Here is a 20,887-nt window from a genome sequence, read left to right as displayed (position 1 = left end):
GGAAAGGGGGAGAAAGTTTCAAGCCTCAAGCTAGTTTTTGCATGGCTGGGTTTATTTTATTATTTTCCACCCGTGTCATATAGGAATCGTGTTATCTACCGGTAACTGTAAGACTCGTAGTTGGTTTTTAAATCAGAAAATGCCACACAAAAATGGACAAACGTCATATATCATCTCCCTGTGCACTCGTTGTAATGTGCTACAATGTGCAGCTTGGGCACTTCAGCCCTCTGTAAATAAACCACTGATCCTGTTAGGGGTTTGTCCCTGCTTGGTGAACCATTCACCAGCTGTATTCATTCATAAAAAACTTTAATGCGCAAAGCCGCTTACAGTCTTTATTTATACCTCATTCATTCTGTTACATGGCAGGAAATCTTTCACCATGACAATCAAGTGCCATTTCCTAGATTCCCCTGGCTTCAGGTCATCCAGGAGGAAAAAAATATCATTAGATTTGCAGATGTTGTATTTCTTTTTCCCCTTTTTAATCTTGTTAGCAGAGGTATAAAAATATCACAGGTTGTGTCTTTGAGTTGTGAAAGCAAAGAAGTAACAGACGAGACAAGCATGGCAAAACCTGAGCATCATGATAAGACCTACAGGTAAAGAAAAAATGTTTTTTATGTTTTTTTTTTTTTTTTTTTATGTAAGGTTTTTCTAAAAGAAAAAAAAAGGCATGCATGCGATGGCGGTTAATGCATGAAGGATGAAGTTGGCATTTGAAATAGGGCTCCAACTGAATTTGTCGATTATTTTTTCGATTACTAATCGGATAGCCAAAGGTTCCTTAAAGAACACTTTGTATGAAATTAAACTAGGTTAATCTAAACTTTTCCCCCATAAGGAGTTCTGGATAGAACATACTGACAGACGAAAACGTTTATTTTTTTTTTATCTTGAATTCAAAATGTTGATGTATTCTTTTACAATTTTTGGTATAATTACTGCTTTAAATGGGTCGATCTTTCAGCTAAAGGCATGTTTTACAGTCTCTATACTCCAGTTAACGATTAATCGATTACTAAATTAGTTGACGATTATTTCAATAATCGATTAATCCCAATTCATCTGATTAATTGTTTCAGCCTAAATTGAAATGTATTTGGATTAAACTAAGGACAACTAAAGGACAGAATACATGGAGATTAAACTGCTCTTCAGCTAAGCAGCCTCTAGTCATTATCTGTCATTATCTTGCCTGAAATAAAGTAACGAATTTGAACCGAGAATTAATTGTGTGTTTTTATGTAACCAATATTTGTGTTGGTGTTCTTGTTCTTATCTTAATTACCTTTGTTTTCTCGTAGTTTTGCATTTAACCCACATTTTGTACTGCATGCCTTTGCTTGCTAATCAGCACACCTGTTCAATTGTTTGTCATTCATTACCTCAATGAATCCTCATCATGCTCCTGTCTATTCTGACCTTCTTTTAGCCTGCTATGAGCCAGCTCTTCTTCCGTCACTTTTATCCCGATTCTGCTACTATCCTGGATTTATTTGGGTTAATTGTTGGGGTAATGTGTTTTAGTCATCTGTACCTGCTTCGCTGGCTAATCTTGTTTGGGGTCTTTTTTTCTATTGTAGAGGTTTGTTGTTGTAATCACAAATGTGAAGAACAAAATACAGCAGCAGGCTGCAGCTCTAACTTCTCTATATCCTTTTCTAAAGTGATCTGATATCAGATTTCCAAACATGAAGGTTGAGTGTTTACAGTGCAGTGTGGCTGGGGTAGGAAAGGAGCTCCAGACTGCTGAGCTGCAGCTGGACAGCCTTCAGCCTCAGATATGTCATTTCAATCCTGAAACCTACATGTATAATGCTTTTCAAATTGAGACTACAGGCTTCTAAAAAGGAAAAAGTGCTGGGGAGACGCTTAAAGCAAAGTAAGAAACAACATCCAGAGCTTTAGAGACCTCAAAAAACACTCCAACCCTTTATTTGAAGATAGAGAAGTGTGAAACTAGTGGAACCTAACAAAACATGGTGGTCCATCTAAACTTGAAAACATTAAGCAGCCAAAAGACCAAATATCTGATGGAGCAGAAAATATCCACAGTTCAGCTAGAATCCTTCAATAGGAAACTTCCTAATCAGGAGTTTAGTTTTCCACAAACTATGCAAGGGGTACAGCAGACATGTGGAATAAGGTCCTCTGATCGGGTGCGACCAAAAGCAAACTTTCTGTGTGACACCATAAAGACACAATGTCCATGAAGAAATACACATAGTGATGGCAGTATGATGCTGAGGTGATCTTTTTGAGGGATAGATTTCTTCAGGAGGCACAGACAAGCTGATCAAGACTGATGAGGCAACAAATGGCCAAAAAATGTTGACGCAATGTATCTGGCCTTTGCAAAAGAGAGACCAACAGGGATCTAGAGGGAGTCCTAGTCTTGGTATGAGCTAGATTAACACATGATTTTCAAACAGATGTTTACACATGCTCTCTATGTAAGGAAGAATCGGAAGTATGGGAGTTCCACACCTGGGAGAGAAGTGTCCTAGAACAGGCATGTCCAAGGTTAGTCCCCAAAAGCCACAATCCTGCAGGATTGGGATGTTTCTTTGCTTTAATGCAACTGATTCAGATACAGGTCAGCAAAAAGCCTGTTAATCATAGATCAATTGAAATCAGCTGTGTTGATGCAGTATATGTCCTATCCATAAAACTTGCCCTTGGCATTTTGATAAATCAAGGCTGAGTGAAAATGGACTTCTCATATTTTTGTATTTGGCATTGAGATACATTACTTTTTCCTCACGCTTTAGAAACCTGTGCTACTTTTTGACAGTCTATAAAAGTTCTCTTCTCCCATCCTCAAATTCTATTGTCCTGCATCTTTTATGTTGCATCTCTGCTTCCACATCCACATCAATGGCCGAATTACCTCCCCAGCATGCAGTCAAGTTTGCCAGAGTCCTGCTGATGACCTGATTATTTGATTCAGGGCTGAATCATATAATCAGGACCTCGAAGACTGGAATTGAAGAACCCTAATCTACAAAATCAATTTACAATAAAACACAATTTATTTCCCAATTGAAGCTTAAGGTTGTAACATTTGGTATGGTTTATATGAGTTTTGCAAGGCATGGCTTCTTCCACTGCAATGAAAAGAAGCTTTTTAATGAAGTAAACAATGATTTAAAAACTAAAGCTTAAACTTCTCACTCCAAATCTAAAAAATAAAACACAAAATCCCATAGCTGTATGTGTCTCCTTTTTAAAATCAGTAATATGTCATAACGAGGACCTTTTCCTGAGCCTTATCCTCTAAAGCCAAAGTGGGAATATCTTCACTCCATGGTCACGGCTCATACAAAACCTCATCCAATGTTCCCCGTGCCCCCGTTCATATGAGAAAAACCATGGAAAAGTAATCCTGTTTGGCTGGATTCACCCTGGATGAAAAGTCAGAGAGAAACGACACCAGCAGCCGGGGCCAGCTAGCTAACGAGGGGACAGTGCTTAAATTGGGCGATTTCAGACGATATCTGTCCATGTCACTGAGGACCTTATAGACCTCACTTAATCACACCCAGGGCTTTGGGCCACTAATTACACTTTTCTTCCTCACATCTCAAGACAGAGCATCACTTGTGACCTTATCTCTGTGTCCGGCACAGCGTTAGCATTCACATGGCATGTGTAGCAATGAATGTGATTATTGGAGCCCAAAATAATAACACCGCCGTCTTTCAGCCACCAGCCGCCATGCAGTCAATCGTAGAGCCCTCCCACCCAGCTATGCCACCCTCCTCCAAATTAAAGAAGACGAAGATAAAAATAGAGTCATTATAGTGCCGGATCTTTGGGAGAAACCCATACACAATGCAAGATATGTGTGTGTAGGGAGGGGTATTAATAATTCAGGGAATTTAATCTCTCATACAGACACCTACAGCAATCCGGTAATAAAAAAAGTTATCACAGCTCCGGAGACTTAAATAAAAATGATGTGCTGGCGTTATCAGAGCACAGGAACATACAGGACAATAATGAAGACATCAGTTGAGTGCTGGAGTCTTTTAGATGATACAACTTTAGATAAAATAATAGAATAGAATGTTTTACTTTTAAAATGATTGTGATGATATGAACAACAGTTTATTGTATGTCCTGTTGAAGTCTTACTTTGAAAAGTTTTTGCCCCTATCGAGTGTTTCTGATAACCTCCAGTGAGTTGTTATGGAGGGGTTTTATTCCCCTAGACACTGTTAGAGGGTTTTTAAAGATGAACGGCCAATTTAAGGTTACACCACAGTATCTTAATTAGATGTACTGTAGATCCAAACTTTGACTAGGCCACTCTAAAACTGTCATTTAGATTTTCCATTTAGAGGAAGACTTCCTTGTTTGCTTAAAATCATTCTTCTGCTGTAAAACCTATGCATACTTCAGCTGAATTACATTGCCTCATAGCCAGGTTTCTGTTAGTAAACAGAATTCATGGTGCCACCAATTATGTCACAAGTATCCAGGTAGAAAGAACTGAAATCTGCCCCAAACCCTCACAATACCTCCACCATCACTGCATGCATGGTGTTCTTTATCTGAACTGCTGCTAGTTTTAAAGCAGATGAATCAGGACAGATTTTTATAAAGTTGTATAATGATGAGGATCCAGATGGATTAAAGCCAAAGAACTCAAGAAATCTTTTTTACAAAAATTTTTTTTATAATTTGATCCTTTTCATAGCTTTTCTCTATTAATTTAGTAGTACTTTATATTTGCATAAGTGCTGTGCTGCAGCATGATGCTTTAATGTTGTGTACTCTATTTTTATATCAGGAAATGGGAACTAATTGAATTTATTAAAAAATTCCTGTCTATATTTCGGCTGTAGGTGCTACAATAGTTGGAGGCAACTCTGACATGTTTTTACATACTTGTTAGTTAAATTATCAATTTATATATCTACTCGTAAAGTTTACAATATGGAAAATTCACTAGAAAACACACAGAAAACGCGCAGAATAAAAAAAATTTTCCAGACCTAGAGAAGATGGAAGAAGAAGAAGACTATAGGGAAAAATGTTTATAGAAATATTTATGTAAGTTATTGGCCTTTCAATTTTCTAAAAGTTATATTTATATATTTATTATACTTTATTTCCAAGTATCATCCATTGCTCTCTTTTGTGCAATTATTTTCTTTGTCATTAATCTCTGCCATCCATCCATCCTCCCTTACCTTATCTTACCTTTCTTTCATTCTTTAGCCTTTCCTTTACTTTTACCTTACCTCATTCTTTTCACACTTCCCCCTCCTCTCCTTCCTTTCTGCCTCCTAATATCATTCATTTTTCTTGTTCTTCCCTTCCTTCTTTCCTCTAATCACTTCATTATTTTCGTCTTGTCATCTTTCATTTCTTGCATCCTTTCACCTTATTTTTTTTTTTCTCCCTGCAGTTCTAGATGAAAATTACCAAGGTGGGTCTAGTGTTATATCCATTAGGTCACAGAAAACTTAATAACAAACACACAAAGCAAAAAAAGGGGCAAAGTATTTTTTTATGAGTAATTTTTACCCTTAGATGTCAAATTTTACAGGGTATGTGTTTAGTGCCGTGGCCCTAAGAGGGGCGAGGACCTTTTTCTACCTGTTGGCCCTTAGAAGCACTCATGCCTCTCACCTTCCTCCCTCATTCATTATGTCTCTCCAACTTTCTAGTAAAATTGCTTAATTCAAAGGTTTACTGTTTTTCAACTAATTTCCTCTAAATCAGTTTAATTTCCTTATTTAAAACTGTCTGTCCTTCCCACCTTATTCCCTATGTATATTCCATATATACTGTATATGTTTCATTAAATCCAGCGGTGGCTAGTCATTAGTTATATTTACTCAGTTCCATTTACTTAAGTAACTTTTTGTAAAACAAAAATACCTCTAGGAGTAGTTTTACAGCATTGTGCTTTTTACTTTTGCCTTTTTTTTTTTCTTTTTTTTTTTACTTTGCCTTTGTAAAAATATAATAGTGTACCACCACTTTTCCTTGAGTAATATTTCTGGCTACTCCATCTGTAAGTTTACTTAATGAAAACAAGCTTGTTTTAAAGAAATGTGCACCACTGAGACACACTTGTTTCTTTTTGTACTCTAGGTATTTGGATAAATGTTATTTCAAATTTGCTGTGTGTGTGTCATTTGGATGATGAGTGAAAATACATTAATTCAATTCAATTCAGTTTATTTCTATAGCGCCGAATCACAACACATGTCATCTCAAGGCACTTTACAATTCAACCAGATCATACAGTCAAACTGATTCAAAGTTTCCTATCTAAGGAAAACCAGTTGATTGCATCGACTCATTGATTCGAATGCAATCCCTCACACTAAGCATGCTTGTAGCGACAGTGGAGAGCAAAAACTCCCTTTTAACAGGAAGAAACCTCCAGCAGAACCAGGCTCAGTGGGAGCGGCCATCTGCCGAGGCTGACTGGGGTTCCTTGGCATTAAATTATATACTGTAATTTATCCTATCCCTTCATACTGTAGCTATTGATTTTGTAAGTGTTATAACTCAAAAACTGACCCTAATTTCTATTGTCATTACTTTATGTTATACGTTTATTTTTAACCAAGCGCTGCATATCACCTGACATTTTGTTCAATTTTACATCATTTTGTGGTAACGTATAAAATAAGTTGTTGTGATTATAGATAGTAAGTAAGCAGATAAGGCTACTGAGTACTTGAAGAGCCCTTTTGCCAAATACTCTTCATTCTTAATCAGTGGTGTCAAAAGTACACACATTTCAACACCTGCTTGCTTTTGATGATTTCCTTTAAGTAACCAACGAGTGTTTGCGTTATATATGACTCATCCAGTTACACTAGTTTTCACTAGATGTGGATGGCGCTAATGATCTAAACATAAAACTGAAGCCAAGATTAAGGAGTAACGTTTGTTTTTAAAATGTAAGGAATAGAAAGTACAGATACTTGTGTGAAAATCTAATGAGTAATGGAGTAAAGTATAGATACCTAAAAAGTGTACTTAAGTACAGTAACAAAGTATTGGTACTTCGTTACTCAACACCTGTGCTCTTAATTGGGTCATTTCTTTAAAGGATAATTTTTACTTTTACTTTAGTAAAGATGTAATGAATGTAATGAAGAAACTTATAAACGTTCTCAAACGTTCTCAATCTGACAGAGCACCGAACATTTAATCAAACACTGCCACCTTGTTGCCATGAAAGGCACATCCTCCTCCCACATGACCCAGAATCAAGTTCTGCATTATTAAGTTTAGAATATAATCAATCAGATAGTAGGATGAACATTCTATTAGAAATATTTCATTCATTATTCAGAATAAAAAATATGGGTTTGATTGTTGTATTTGTGTGGGTTCCAGCACATATTGGAGTAGAAGGAAACCAGAGGGCAGATAAAATGCCAAAGAGGGCAATTGAAAAACCTATTAGTTTTACAGTTAAAACAAGTAAATCAGAGGGAAAGAGTATTATTAAACAAAAGTTGATTAAAAAATAGCAAAAAAGATGGGATGAAGAAAAAACAGGAAGATGGTTTTATAAAACTCAGAAGATAGTAGGCGAAAGAAGAAATTAAGACGAAATAGAAAGGAGGAGAGAGTGATAACAAGGTTAGGATTTGGGCATACAGGACTTAAACACTTTTCAAAATTCAAAATCATACTACTGGCAAATGTGATTACTGTGGAAAATATGAAACAATAGAACATCTTATATGGAATGTTATAAATATGAATGCAAGAGAAGACATATGAGGAGAGCGTTTGGATGTATTAAGGAAAAGATTATCAGATATTTTGAGGAAGTATTTGGAGAGTAAACATATACAAATAATTATTCGATTTTTAAAGAAAACTAAATTATTTCATAGAATTTGATTATAGACAGGGTGAATTTGTTTATGATATAGACTGGTAGAATACAAAGCTATGTTTAAGTATGTAGTTTGGTTTTTTTTTTTTTTTTTTTTCCATAGATATTATAGAAATGTTTATAAAGTAGATAGTCCATCACGAGCAACACTCCATACCAGTTTGTGGCGGTAATGCTACTAAATGTTTGTTGCCAACCACCAATAAATCCAGCAAGAAAAAGAACATGACTGTATTATAGTTATTTAAAAATGTACACATATGGTTAAAAAAATTCATAGGGAAATGTGGGAATAGGGATATTCATTTCAGAGTTTAATATATGTATATGTAAAAGATTAACAGAACTTTTATCTGTATACACAGCAGAAATGGTAGCAATTATTATTAATTTACAGTGGGTGGAGGAGGTTAGACTGGATAGGGTGGTGATTTGCACAGATTATAAAGCTGCAATAGAAAGCATTCATTCAGGAGGAAATAGATGTTCTGTTGGGTCCAGCAAACAAAGGGGTAAGAGGAAATGAAATAGCAGACAAGATAGCTAAAAGGGCTTTAGGAAAGCAAAATATAGATCTGATTCTATTTGGGAAAGGTAAATAAATAATTAAAAAGAAAGAAACAGAATAATGGCAAAAAAATAATGGGATGAAGATGAGAAATGAAGATTATATAGGGTTCAAAAATCTGTAATTGTTAAAAATTATGGAGAAAGAAGCAGAAGGGAAGAGATCATTTATACTAGATTAAGAACTGGGCATATCTACTTGGATGAGTTTTTGTTTGTACTAGGGAAGAGAAATAATGACATATGTGAGGGTTGTGAAAGAAAAGAAAATGTGGATCATGTTTTAATGGATTGCATTAAATATGCAACTGAAAGAGAGGATGAGGAAAGTAATTATGGAAAATGGGTGAGAATGTCGAAATTTGCAGATCTGCTTATTCTACTTTAAAAGGGTGAGAATGGAGTATTAAAGGCATTTTAGGGACAGATGGAGATAGGGATGGAAATGTGGTTATTAATAAAGCATTATTTTTATTTGTACATAACACAAAAATAAAAAATAGAATACAGTAGGTGGAACTATAGAGCTACACACTCCTGTACAGTAGGTGGCGGTATGCACCTGTAAGCTCTTGCAATCTCTCAATCTAACAAAAAGATGTAGTTTCGTTTTGTTTTCGTTAGAAATTATATATATGTTTATTAAGTAGATAGTCCATCACGAACCACACCCCATAGCAGTAAGTAGTGGTAATGCTACTAAATGTTTGTTGCCAACCACCAATAAATCCAAGAAGAAGAAAAATCTAACGAAGAAGAAGAAGGGGATGACCCGGAAATAAATCATTCTGGGGTGTTTTTGCTGCGACACACGTGCAGCTCTGTCCAACATGGCTGCCTGCAGTGTGGAGGAGCTCTTAGCCAAAGCTGAACAAGAAGAGGCTGAAAAACTAAAAAGTATCTCCGTCGAGAAGGAGCTGGATCTGGAGTTTGACGTTGGGAACCTCCTAGCTTGTGACAAAAACCGCATTGAGTCCAGAGACTTTAGGGAGAGGGGGAAAGAGGACTTCCTCCGATCATTGGCCCGGGACAACACGCAGCTTCTCATCAACGAAATATGGAAGCTACCCACGGAGAGGAACGAGGAGGTCCTGGTGGCCAAACTACCGGAGCAGACCACCCGACTGCCCAGAGAGAAGCCCCCACCGAAGCCCAGACCCCCAACCAGGTGGGAACAGTTCGCCAAGCTCAAAGGTATTCAGAAGAAGAAGAAGACTAATCTGGTTTGGGATGAAACTGCCAAGGAGTGGAGGAGGCGCTGGGGCTACAAACGGGCCAACGATGACACCAAGGAATGGCTGATCGAGGTCCCGGGCTCCTCAGACCCCAACGAGGACCAGTTCGCTAAACGGAACAAGGTCAAGAAGGAGCGCGTGGCCAAAAACGAGTTTAACCGGCTGAAAAACATCGCCAGAGCGATGAAAATCAAAACTCCCGGAGTGGGGCTGCTTCCCAAAGCGCAACAGTCTAAAGACGAGCTGCTCAAAGCCGTGAGCGTGGCTAAGACTTCCACGGCGTCCGTGGGGAGGTTCCAGGACTCCCTGCCCAAAGAGAAACCCCCCAAGAACTCAGGCAAGAAGAGGAAGTTCGACCCCCTGATCGGAGACTTCTCCAGCGAGAAGCAGAAGCAGCTGGAGCTGCTGCAGGTGATGGGCAACAAGACGCCCAAGCTGGACCTCACCAAGGCTGTGAACACACAGATGAGGGAGGAGGACAGAGAGGAGGCTGCAGCCAGGAGGAGGAAGGGGCGCAAAATGCCAGGGAAGGGGGGCAAAGGAAAGGGAGGAAAAGCTGGAGGAGGGAAGGGGGGCAAAGGAAAAGGAGGAAAAGCTGGAGGAGGGAAGAGAAGAGGAAAACCAGGGAAGCAGTGAAGCCTTTGATGTCCTGCTTCATCTGGACATTTCTGCCTCAAACAGAACTGATCCACCGATGTGCCCTGTGTGTGATTAAAGTCATGGACTCTTGATGACAGAACTTAATGTAAAAAATACACAATATTACAGCTTGAGTGTTCAATTTCTTCTGAGCATACTCAAACCATCAAAGATTGATCAACTACTTTGTAATATAAATAACATTATTGCAGCTAAATTGATTTATTTCAAGTATTTTGTTTCCTTACAACAAACCATATATATAATATCCTAGCCTGTATGTTGCAAACCATGATACGACCACCACTGAGGTCTGACAAGTTATGTAAATAAAGGGTGCTATGAAATGGATTTATATACTGTTGGTTATTTTGAAAGAATATTACGTTTACTATTTTCTGCAGAAAAGATATAAAACGGCTGTAGTTCTGGAATTGGTTTTGACCAATTGTTTTAAGAATAAATTATTTTATCCGGTCACATTTTCATGATTAAAAACTTTATACATGAATTGTTTTTTTTTTTTTTTTAAAGGCAGATATTAATTGAACTTGTGAAAATTTGCTGATCTGTTTATTCTACTTTATTTTTTAAATTAAAGTGAATTTTAAGCAGATAAGGTATAATATCCTCTTAAAAGAATCCTTTTCAACCACTGGCTCTGCAGCACCATCTAGTGATGGTTGGTGGCTTCTCTACTGATGATGCAAACTAGTCAGATACAAATGTGAAAGAACAGCAGTGGTGGATAAAGTACTCAACTGTAGTACTTGAGTTAAAGTATTGATACTTATAATGAAATCTTAGTCAACTAGAAGTAAATGTTAGTAAAATATCTACTCAAGTTAAAATGTTGAAGTACCCACTTTTGAAAATACTTAAGTATTCAAAAATGCAAATTAAAATTTTCTAATATCGCTGTAACTTTCAGAGTAATTTTAACTTTCAGAAATCACCTGATATATTAATAGAAAAAATCCTACACCACCTGTAAAGAGCTTCAGTATAAAAATGCCACAAAAAATGACAGCTATGTTGATTACTTTAAAAACAAGAGAGTCTTGATTCTCTTCACACTGATTATGGAATAGCTATTTAAGGTTGAATTACTATTACAACAAAGAATCTGAAACTGATATGAGAACACGTCCTATTGAACAACTTGGCCAATGGCAACGACTAATGTCCAGTACTCGGAAATGGGATGGCATCCCCCTTCTTAAAAAAAAATCTTTAAAATCATCCCCCTTCTTAAATGACCATCCCCTGTGACTTTTTATTACTGAATGTGGAAAATGTCTACTATATATTAACAGTAATAGAAATAATATTGCCCTTTAAAAATTTGGTGGGCTTTGGGCTTATGAGGAGCCTGAGCAAAAAGAAAAATAAAATCAAAGGAGTGGCCTACCCTGACTATGAAGCTGATCTCAGTGAGAACTATGTAGGGGCAGTGATAGCCATGCCAGTCCAGGAACTCACTGCAGTTCAACTATTAGGTGCCTTGGTGAAGGTCAATGACCGGCATACCTGACATGTAACAACCGCACCATGCATAGTGCCTTAAGTTAATAGACTAAATTAATTAGGCTATGTATGCTTCCAAAAGAAAAAAAAATCCACCCCCCCCCCCTTTTTTTTTTACATTTAGGCTACTGCTAACGCCTTAATAAACTGTTTAAACTACATATGAGTTTCTCATATGTGTGCAATATGAGAAACTCAGGGCAGATATGTCAATTTCATGCAAATCTCTATAACGGTGGTGTCCAAATTCAGTCCTAAGGACTGCGATCTGCCATACTGAAATTGCATTTCAAGAAAGAAAAACAGCAGAAGCTGATTACAAAGCTAGCAGCTTCCTCTAAAAAATTACTCAAGTAAAGATACTCAAAAAAAGTAGCTAAGTACAGTAATCGAGTAAATTTACTTTGTTACATTCACTAATGAACAGTGGCCCTAAATAAAGCTTGGATATATATATATATTGGATATATATATATATATATATATATATATATATATATATATATATATATATATATATATATATATATATATATATATATATATATATATATATATATATATCTTAAAATTAGAACATAGAACAAAAATGAGAACATCGCTGCAATAAGTTGGTAAGATAAACAACTAGATGCTGCAAAAGACTTGAACCAATAGACCAGTTCTAAACTACAGCCAGAGAGCCACAATAAAATGGTGCTGTAGTGGCCTAGTTAAAGTCCAGACTCAATAGAAACCTGACAGACACTTGCTGTCCAATCTGACTAAGCTGGAGGTATTTACTAAAAAGTAATAAGCAGAAATTCTAATTTCTACAGGTGTGATTGAGACATACTCCAAACAATTGTACTTAAGCCAAAAAGGTTTTTTTTAATACAGAAAGTGGTAAATTTCCAATAATGCACCCCTCTCTAGGTTCAAATCTTTATAAAATACATAGAGGTCTGTTGTTGAAATGTGACATAATATATTCACTTAACAGAATTCAAATTTCCATTTGAAGATAAGACATATCAATTGTAATATAAACTGATAGTTGGGGCTAATAAAGGAGCTAGAAAAGACAAACGCTCTCATAGCTTTTTTTCTGATTGACTTTGCTGTTTCAGGATATGTAAAGGCTTTGGGTTTCATGCCCAGACTGGGAACATCATGCTGTATTAGAAGCAGTGAGGAACGTGACTGACAGTTCATTAAGCCAGGATGTGTGCTCACAGACAATATGAACCAATAAGCTACCCCTTAGACGAGAGCAGTGCTCTTTAATTGAGGTTTTTGTGCATTTTTGAAAGTGAGTTGTCTTGCAGCCATTGTTAGTTTTTCCCCCACTGACACATTTTTTTATTATCACACCCTAATGATGGCTCTGGATGAATGATCGCACCTGATTGTAAACGATCAATGCTTTTTAATTGCTGACACAAGCACAAGGCGGTGCAGGAGAGGGGAGGTGGAGCAGCCATCTGTTGAGCAGCCCATCACCAAGCTTGCATTGGTCTTTGTCTCTGCTCAGTCATGCCACAGGAAAGTGGGACGCAGTCGATAACTCTCTATTAGTCAAGCCCTGTTTTAATTAAATGATTCATGGATCGTCTCTGCTCTGCAACAGTAATGTGCTCAAAGAAAAACAAATATATTCTTAAAATACACATTTAAATAATTCATAAAAAACTTCTTAGTGTCTGTTCCTTCCTTCCTTCCTTCCTTCCTTCCTTCCTTCCTTCCTTCCTTCCTTCCTTCCTTCCTTCCTTCCTTCCTTCCTTCCTTATTTTTTTCCTTGTTTTTTATTACATGTATTTCCTCCTTTCATATGTCCTGTTATATTTCTTCCTTTATGTTGTTTCTTTATGCCTAACTTTATCTTTCCTCATTTCATATTACCTTCCTTAATGGTACCTTGAAATCTTTCTTCTTTTTGAATTCACCTTCAAAGCCCCCCTTTGCAGTAGAAACATCTACAATGCTCTCATGTCTGACTTCTGTATGTGTTAAAATTGAATAAGAACTCTGAAAATGATTTCTGCAGCATAACTAATATAGCGAAGTGTTGTTTTATTTGTGCTCTGCATGTTTGTGTAAAACTCCCCTGTGTGAAGGAAGGAAGCTCAAGGCGGTGCTGCAGTGGATTAGCTGGCTGCATTTATTTAGAGCGCAGGAGCTTCTGCTGGGGTCAGATCTGCAAGAATGCAGCACATCTACATGCAGAGCAATGAACATTTTGAGGTCTTCACCACTGTCTTGGCTCCACAAGGTGAGTGGAAGCACATCTGCAGTGAAGTCTGGTTTAGCATGACATTATTCAGTGTTACTGTTAGTTCAGAATGAGCTGATGCTTTGCTTTCTGTCTCGGTTGACTTGATAAGTCAGCTACAGGATGCCTCTGCAGATTTATTTAACTATTTTTTTGCCTGTTTTCTCTCCTCTTTTAAACTGAACAGCAGGAAGAAATAGATACAAAGCAGAAGCTGAAAAGGCAAGTTAATCTTTTTTTCTTTGCCCAAACAGCCCTTAAAAAATAGATGCTCTGAGTTTCTGGAATAATATATGTAAAAACTCACATCAGTAGGTTTTTGGTTAATCTTTCTTAAAGTATATTAACTCCTCTGACCCTAATGCATCATTATAGTGAGTTATATATTGAAGACTAGATCCCCACTGAAGGTTTCTATTTTACTGCAGTTAATCCCTGAGCTTTGACACATAATCCTCTTCATTCACACTGTCCTGCCTGTAGGTTGAGCTCATTAACAGCACCATCACCCACTGTTTCAGTTCTTAAACCTAATGTTTTATTTATCTAGAAAACAATCTAGAATTTTCTCTCCTATTTAAAAGAAAATCAATTACAGTTCCCTCTGTGTCCGCTAGATGGTGGTGGTGCACAGCTACAGGCCCCACTGGCCAGATGAGCTGTTCCTAGCTCCAGGTGACGTCATCATGGTGGTATCCAAGCATGAGGAGGGGAGGTGGTTTGGGCGGCTGCAGGAGGGCCAGTGGGGATACTTCCCTGCTTCATGTGTGATGGAGCTGGGCCAGGTTGGTTGGCTTCATCAGTGAAGCTCCTCCTGTTTAACACTGAGGGCAAATTCAAGTATTTACACCACTTAGATTTATTTCACATTTTTTCAAGGCATAGCTTTGAATTTTTTTTTAAACCAATTTAAGTATATATCTTGTAAAATAGCCTAAATATGTAATCTTTTGAGTTTTTCTGCCAGCTTAGTTCCAGAGATTAATATATTTGACAAATGCTAAAAAGAGCCAAGATTGGTCAGAAAGCTTTAACATTTGATATAAAAAGATTATCCCAACTGAGCTATTGAGGTTCATGCTGTTAGTTGCAGCATAATTTATTTGGGGGCGTCAGGGTAAAGGAGTCTGGAAGGGATTTCCCCCCTTAACTCTTTTTCTAACCGCTTTAAAAACTATGCATTATGTCCTCTCACTTTTGCATTAGACTTAGACTTAACTTTATTAATGAAATCTGAAATCTGAAAAAAAAAATACATACTTAAATATGTGGTTGTAAGTTGAACACTTTAACAAAGTTCAAGATAAGTGAAATTTATGACTAAATGCGTGTCAATTGTCAGGGTTCCTCTTGTACCCGAAGAAAGAAAATAAAGCAAAATTTGATCCGAAGCAGGGATTTCTGAGGGTTCTGGTGTAGGACTCTGTTTATTTAAAAAAAAGAAAAAGGGCAAGAGTGGGAATCCTTAGACGATTTCCAAAATAATCAAAAAATATATGTAAATGTCATTATCCATCATTACTATTTTTCCTTTCTTCAGTCAAACCTGCCGACTAAAGCCCTGCAGAGAAGCTTATCCTTGAGGGTGACATCAGCGGACAGTAAGCAAAGCAGGTACGGGATAGAGGGTTAAACCCTACAAGCTATCATATCAACAATTGCACGCATCCCCCACCTACAAGTCAGTATCCAGCAGATGTTCCCCACATCCCCCAATGTCCAGATCCGATCCTGTTGCTCTGTCCCCCCTGAACAGGTGGCCCCTCTCTCCTCTCATTAGATAACAAAGCACGCTGCATGCCAAGCCCCTTAAACACACACAAACACATGCACAGACGCCCCTCCTATTGGAGGACGAAGAGGGAAGCGTAGTCGACTGTGGGGGACATTTTTTCTCTTAAAGCTTGTTTTTTAATCAAAGTTATCAATCCACTGATAGATATACATAGGAGTAAGATATGCTGTTTCTGAAAATGTCTGCAAAGCTCTTTACAAGTCGTTTGCACATGTTCTTGTCCCTCTTGTCCCCTGGCAGCTTAATTTAGGTCACAGGGAATAAACAGGTCCTTTGTGTTTATTTCCTCTTTGACCCCCAGTGGACATGTCCTACAGGCGTTGAGGAGGGGAAGCAGCAGAGAAGGAGGCGAAGGAACAGGGCTGGATTGGAGACAGGTTAAGCGTGAGGGCCCCTTCCTGGAGCGGAGGCCCCAAAGCCCTCCGCCTGAATCCATGGCCTCCCAACCTAAGATCCGCAGATCTTCAAGTTTGCTCCACAGGATCTTGTCCAAGTGCCGGAGAAAGAGTGAATGCGAAGGGGCCGCCAATGGGGCCTTCGAGGGTGACTAAGGAGGGGCCTGCCTTTGTCTTACAGGAGAGGAGATGACTTTCTAGGAGGTGTTTTTGAGATTACACGGGATTCTAAAAAACAGTCTAATCCCCCTTTTCTGGGTCTAAAGTTGACTTTTCTTGCCTTAGCTCAATTTCAACAAACAAGCAAGAGAAAAACTGAAAGTAAACAACAAAGTAAACAGCTATTGTGCTGCACTTTATATATAAAGGAAAATAGCAATCATTTGGCACGAAGCAGTAAGCACCACAAGGAAAGCTTAATTAAAAAAATTATTCTCTTCCTTTAGCAGCTTTGCAAATCAGATTGCAATTTGATCTGGACTTTGACAGGAACCATCATCACTAAAAACCCTAACTTTGATCCAAACCAAGGCTTCACTAATTCAGGATAATGTAATTTTTACCTACATTTGCAATGATGGGGCTATTATTTTTAAGTTTTCCTTTATCACCCTAGTCCAAACTACTGTTTCTAAGCTTTAGCAACTCCACAAACAAGAAACTACCACAGTTACAGGCACTGTGTACCTTAAAACATATGAAAAAAAGCAACCCCACAGCATGCTGCTACCACCACTGTGTTTTACAATTGGTGGCGGATGGGGATATCATTAGGATCTGCTTTATTTGTTCTTCCTGCACCGGATTTTTCGCTGTAGGTCAGAGAAACCAAACTTTAACCAGAGTGGTGTCTTCCAAACATCTCGTTATGAAAGAGCAATGGAGAAAAAGACATACGCCTCGCCATCCCTGTTCTTTTTAAAGGGAACGCCGTATGATCCTGCCTCAAACACATCTGAGTCAAAATTAGGAGCAAAGTAATGATTGAAAACTGAAACCTCATTTGATGCCTTCTACATGAAGGGTAAATGGTAGATATCCCCGATCTTCTAGTTTTCTGGTGCTTTCTTGCGGTAAAACTGTCTGTTGAATCTGGAGCTGTTGTCCTGCTTTACTTGTTTTCTCTCCAGATGCCTTTTTTCAGGGTTTTGATAAATCCCTCCCCTCCCTGTAAGGCTCTGGTAGTAAAATCTATTTTTTTCTCTTTGTTCCTTTGACAATTAGAACATTAATAAACCAAAATGACTTATTTTATTTTACGCACTGAAACAGAAACCTAAAACAGGGAAGAAATGTTCAGTTTTTGTTTTAACATTAATCAAACAATATGTTTTAGAACATATTAAATCACAGTCACAGAAATCATTTTGCTTAAGTGTTATGGTAGGACATGTTTTGTTTGAGAAATTTATACTTGTTTTGCTGTTTTCTGCTATGTACACACACTTTTAAAAAATATTGCGTAAGAAATCACATGAATAAAAACCAGTAAACTCTCCTTGAATAACATATTGTAACTCAAATGGAAAAAGTCTCTGAACAAGATCCTATTTATTTTCCTTCAAACACAGAAAACCTCCCTTTTTTTCACATGAAATTACCCAGAAGCAAAGGAAGTGTGAGCCAGTTTTGCCGAAAGCCTTGCCAGAAGAGCAGGGATGGCGCCTGTTGTCCCGGCAACACAAAAAGCAGCTCTCAGAAGCTGCAAGTCTTCTTCTGTGGTGCTTCTCAAAATGTCCCTGCAGCTGTTTATCACACCTTCCGTCCAGAGTGGAAACAAACTGCAAACCTAACCCCAACCATGGCCTCTACATCCATACAGGAAACTCCTCCGCCCCTCGGCTCTGCAGGGTGTTTGATATTCTGTGTTGTATAATCTTTTATTGTTGGAGGCTGTGGGAGGCAGTCACTGTGGGGCCAGGATCTGGGAGGCAAGTCTAACAGGAAAGGGTGTAAGTTTCAAAGAGAGATAACTCTCCACTTATCTGATCTCGATCTCGCACACAAGGAAGTCTAAAATTTCAGAGAACTTTTTAAGGTTTTCAGATTTTTTCCTGTAACAACCACAAACAGAGCATCATGTGGTGGCATGTAATCATCAGGTGCAGGGATCTGTTGCATGCATATTTTTAAAAATTCTTAAAATGCATTTGTGATGTTCTCCTCTACCGCCTCAGTCAGAAATTTGCAGAACTAGCTTGCTGAATTTATCTGCAAATATTTTAGGGATTAAATTCCAGTTTTCATTTATATTTACATTTTTTTATTTTACTTGCTCTGTCTTTTAGAGTACATCAAAATCTCAGACATTGCAACCGACTTAGCATGTCTGTGAATATCAGCTTTATAAATGAATTGCTGCTCTGATTGTTTAGGGGTATTGTTTTAATGGAGGGGAAAACCTCTGCCTCAGTTTTAAAGCTCTAGTTGGGTCTTCTTTCAGGGTCATTTCATCCATCTTTTTTTTTTTTTTTATAAAACCTTACACCAGTTGTTTTCTATTTTTTAAGGTGTGTGGAGCTTTGTTTTCTACTATAAATGACATTTTACATGTTGGCTGTAAGTTCAGATGTGGTCTGCTCTGACCAGAGCGATTTCTTCCATGTCTGCTGGTTTGTGACAAACAGGACTGCAGCCAAATCCCTGGCCTGCATCTTGTGATCCTTTGTCTTTATGATGCTGTTGGTAACTATGAACAAATCAGCTGACTTTTAAAGCCATCTGGCTGCACTGAATGCCTTACAAAGTTATTTTTATTAAAACATGGTTAACCTTTCTGCACTAGGTGTCTGCCACACAGAACTTGAGGATTTATATAATTTTATTACATAATAAATTCCCATTACCTTTTTTTTTTTAGACAATTTTAACACATACCTATTAAATAAACCTTACAAAATACATATTAATTAATTTAACAAAGCTGACTTATTTGTTTAAAATTTATTGTTTAAATAGTTTAAAGGTAACCCTGATTATTATGCAATTCAGGAAACAAACTTTATAGATTTTAAATAAATACATTCAGTATTAATTTTTAGTAAGTATGCTTTATCAGTTTTAAATAATTAAACTTGAAAATCATGTATATTAAATAAATAGGCTATATTATAATAATGATTATCATTTGATGTTTATTTAGTAGGTTTTTGTTCAAATTATATAATAAAAAAAGCAAATGGAATAAATGACAGAAATCTTAAGATTTAGGAAAATATTTAAGTGTATAAAATCCTAAAATAATACATAAAAGTTTCTGTTAAGAATATATTTTCTACTTTCAAGTTTTCAGAGTAAGTTTTCTGTCCTTTCACTGTGAAACAAGATGCTTTCCCACAAGGTGAGATTTGTCAACTTCTGATAAATTCAAATGCATTTCAGCCTGGGCCAGTCTCACAGGGACTGCCGCGTACAGCAGTGGAAACTGTGACCTAATTTGGCCTGAAAGGACCTGATTTTAACACTTTTGAGAAAGCTGAGGAGTATCCCGCCTAAAAGGGCCGTCCTCTCCCTGCTGCTTTGTGTTGGGTGTCTGGTGGGGGGTGTGGAGCGAGGGAAAGGAGGGGTAACAGGTTGCCTGCCAGATGACTGCTCCGTCATCCCTATAATGGGCTCCCATCTGCTGTCTCGCACACACATAAAGCTGAAGTGTGTTCATGGGAGCTGGTGCACATACTTACAAATGTGTGTGTGTGTGCGTGGGTCTTTTAAGGCTTCCTTTCATTTCTTAATGTATTTCCAAATATAGCTTCCTGTGTGAAATCATTGGATATAATATATTCTAACTTCAGCTGCCGGATATGTCTATGAAATGAAATGCAGATAATTCAGGCTCTTAAAGATGCTTTCATTTTTTTTAAATAAAGGTTTTATTAAAAGCAGTACATATTTTAGCAAGTGAAAGATGCCAAATTGACTAATTGTACCTCAAGAATTGTGAACTATCTCTTTAAAGTTGAAGGACTGCTGGTCATATCCAGGCAGGACCAACAAACTTCCTGACATCTTTCAGCTTTGTTTTGTTCTCTCTGGGAAAAAAGACCCTCTGATCCTCCAATGACAGCACAGATAGATGAAGTGCTGTGTTTGTGCTGCCCATGTGTAAAATGTTGACATGCACGCGTGCTGCTGCTCCGCCTGCATAAAACAGGTTGTCATGTGTTCTGCTCCAGTGGAAGGAGGGAGGGGGGTGGGGTGAATGGGTCTGTATAACCAACAGCCTAAAGGACAAAGGACCCTGGGGGCATTAAGTCATGGCTGAGTGGGCCCCTTTAGGGCCAGCAGCTGACCCTGTGGTGAGGCGTCTTGTTCTGGTTGTGGGGGCCTCGTGTTCTTGGACCTCGGGCCAAGATGACGACATGCCCAAACATATACATACATCTTTAACCACTCTATTAGTTTCCATACCCCCACTTTTCCTGAGCGACGATATCCAAATAAATAAGTACAAGTATGGGTTCCATTCTCTCTTCAGCATTTGGCAAAAGCTTCAGGCAGTTTTCCACTCCTGCTGTGACCATGTCAGCAACCCTAAAGGATCCGGAAAAATCTCTATTACGTATGAAGCTCTTCTAATTCCAGCGAGAGGAC

The 20,887-nt window shown here is 37.8% G+C and overlaps 2 protein-coding genes across 2 annotated transcripts; both read left to right on the top strand.

Annotated features, from left to right (window-relative positions):
* Positions 1-9,243: 9,243 nt before the first annotated feature.
* On the top strand, positions 9,244-10,840 carry rrs1 (ribosome biogenesis regulator 1 homolog). The gene has a single exon (XM_038293809.1). It carries the CDS (start codon positions 9,286-9,288, stop codon positions 10,324-10,326), a length of 1,041 nt encoding a protein of 346 aa, XP_038149737.1. The 5' UTR covers positions 9,244-9,285; the 3' UTR covers positions 10,327-10,840.
* A 3,118-nt stretch (positions 10,841-13,958) lies between these two features.
* On the top strand, positions 13,959-17,374 carry LOC119788931 (jouberin-like). Its single transcript, XM_038293624.1, has 5 exons — positions 13,959-14,107; positions 14,295-14,329; positions 14,725-14,892; positions 15,648-15,721; positions 16,204-17,374. Exons 1-5 carry the CDS (start codon positions 14,041-14,043, stop codon positions 16,451-16,453), a joined length of 594 nt encoding a protein of 197 aa, XP_038149552.1. The 5' UTR covers positions 13,959-14,040; the 3' UTR covers positions 16,454-17,374.
* Positions 17,375-20,887: the final 3,513 nt, after the last annotated feature.

The sequence above is a fragment of the Cyprinodon tularosa genome, unplaced genomic scaffold (assembly GCF_016077235.1).
Source record: "Cyprinodon tularosa strain WSP-4 unplaced genomic scaffold, ASM1607723v1 ctg33, whole genome shotgun sequence".
NCBI classification, from domain to species: domain Eukaryota; kingdom Metazoa; phylum Chordata; class Actinopteri; order Cyprinodontiformes; family Cyprinodontidae; genus Cyprinodon; species Cyprinodon tularosa.
Note: the sequence above shows the minus strand (reverse complement) of the source record. Positions and strands in the feature narration are given on the sequence as shown.

What these genes read in the sequence shown, in the direction of transcription:
- rrs1 (XM_038293809.1), top strand. Translation starts at nt 9,286, where the DNA reads ATGGCTGCCTGCAGTGTGGAGGAGCTCTTAGCCAAAGCTGAACAAGAA.
- LOC119788931 (XM_038293624.1), top strand. Translation starts at nt 14,041, where the DNA reads ATGCAGCACATCTACATGCAGAGCAATGAACATTTTGAGGTCTTCACC. An exon ending in GTGTGATGGAGCTGGGCCAG is followed by an intron (nt 14,893 to 15,647) that starts GTTGGTTGGCTT and finishes TCCTTTCTTCAG; the next exon opens with TCAAACCTGCCGACTAAAGC. An exon ending in GCGGACAGTAAGCAAAGCAG is followed by an intron (nt 15,722 to 16,203) that starts GTACGGGATAGA and finishes TTTGACCCCCAG; the next exon opens with TGGACATGTCCTACAGGCGT.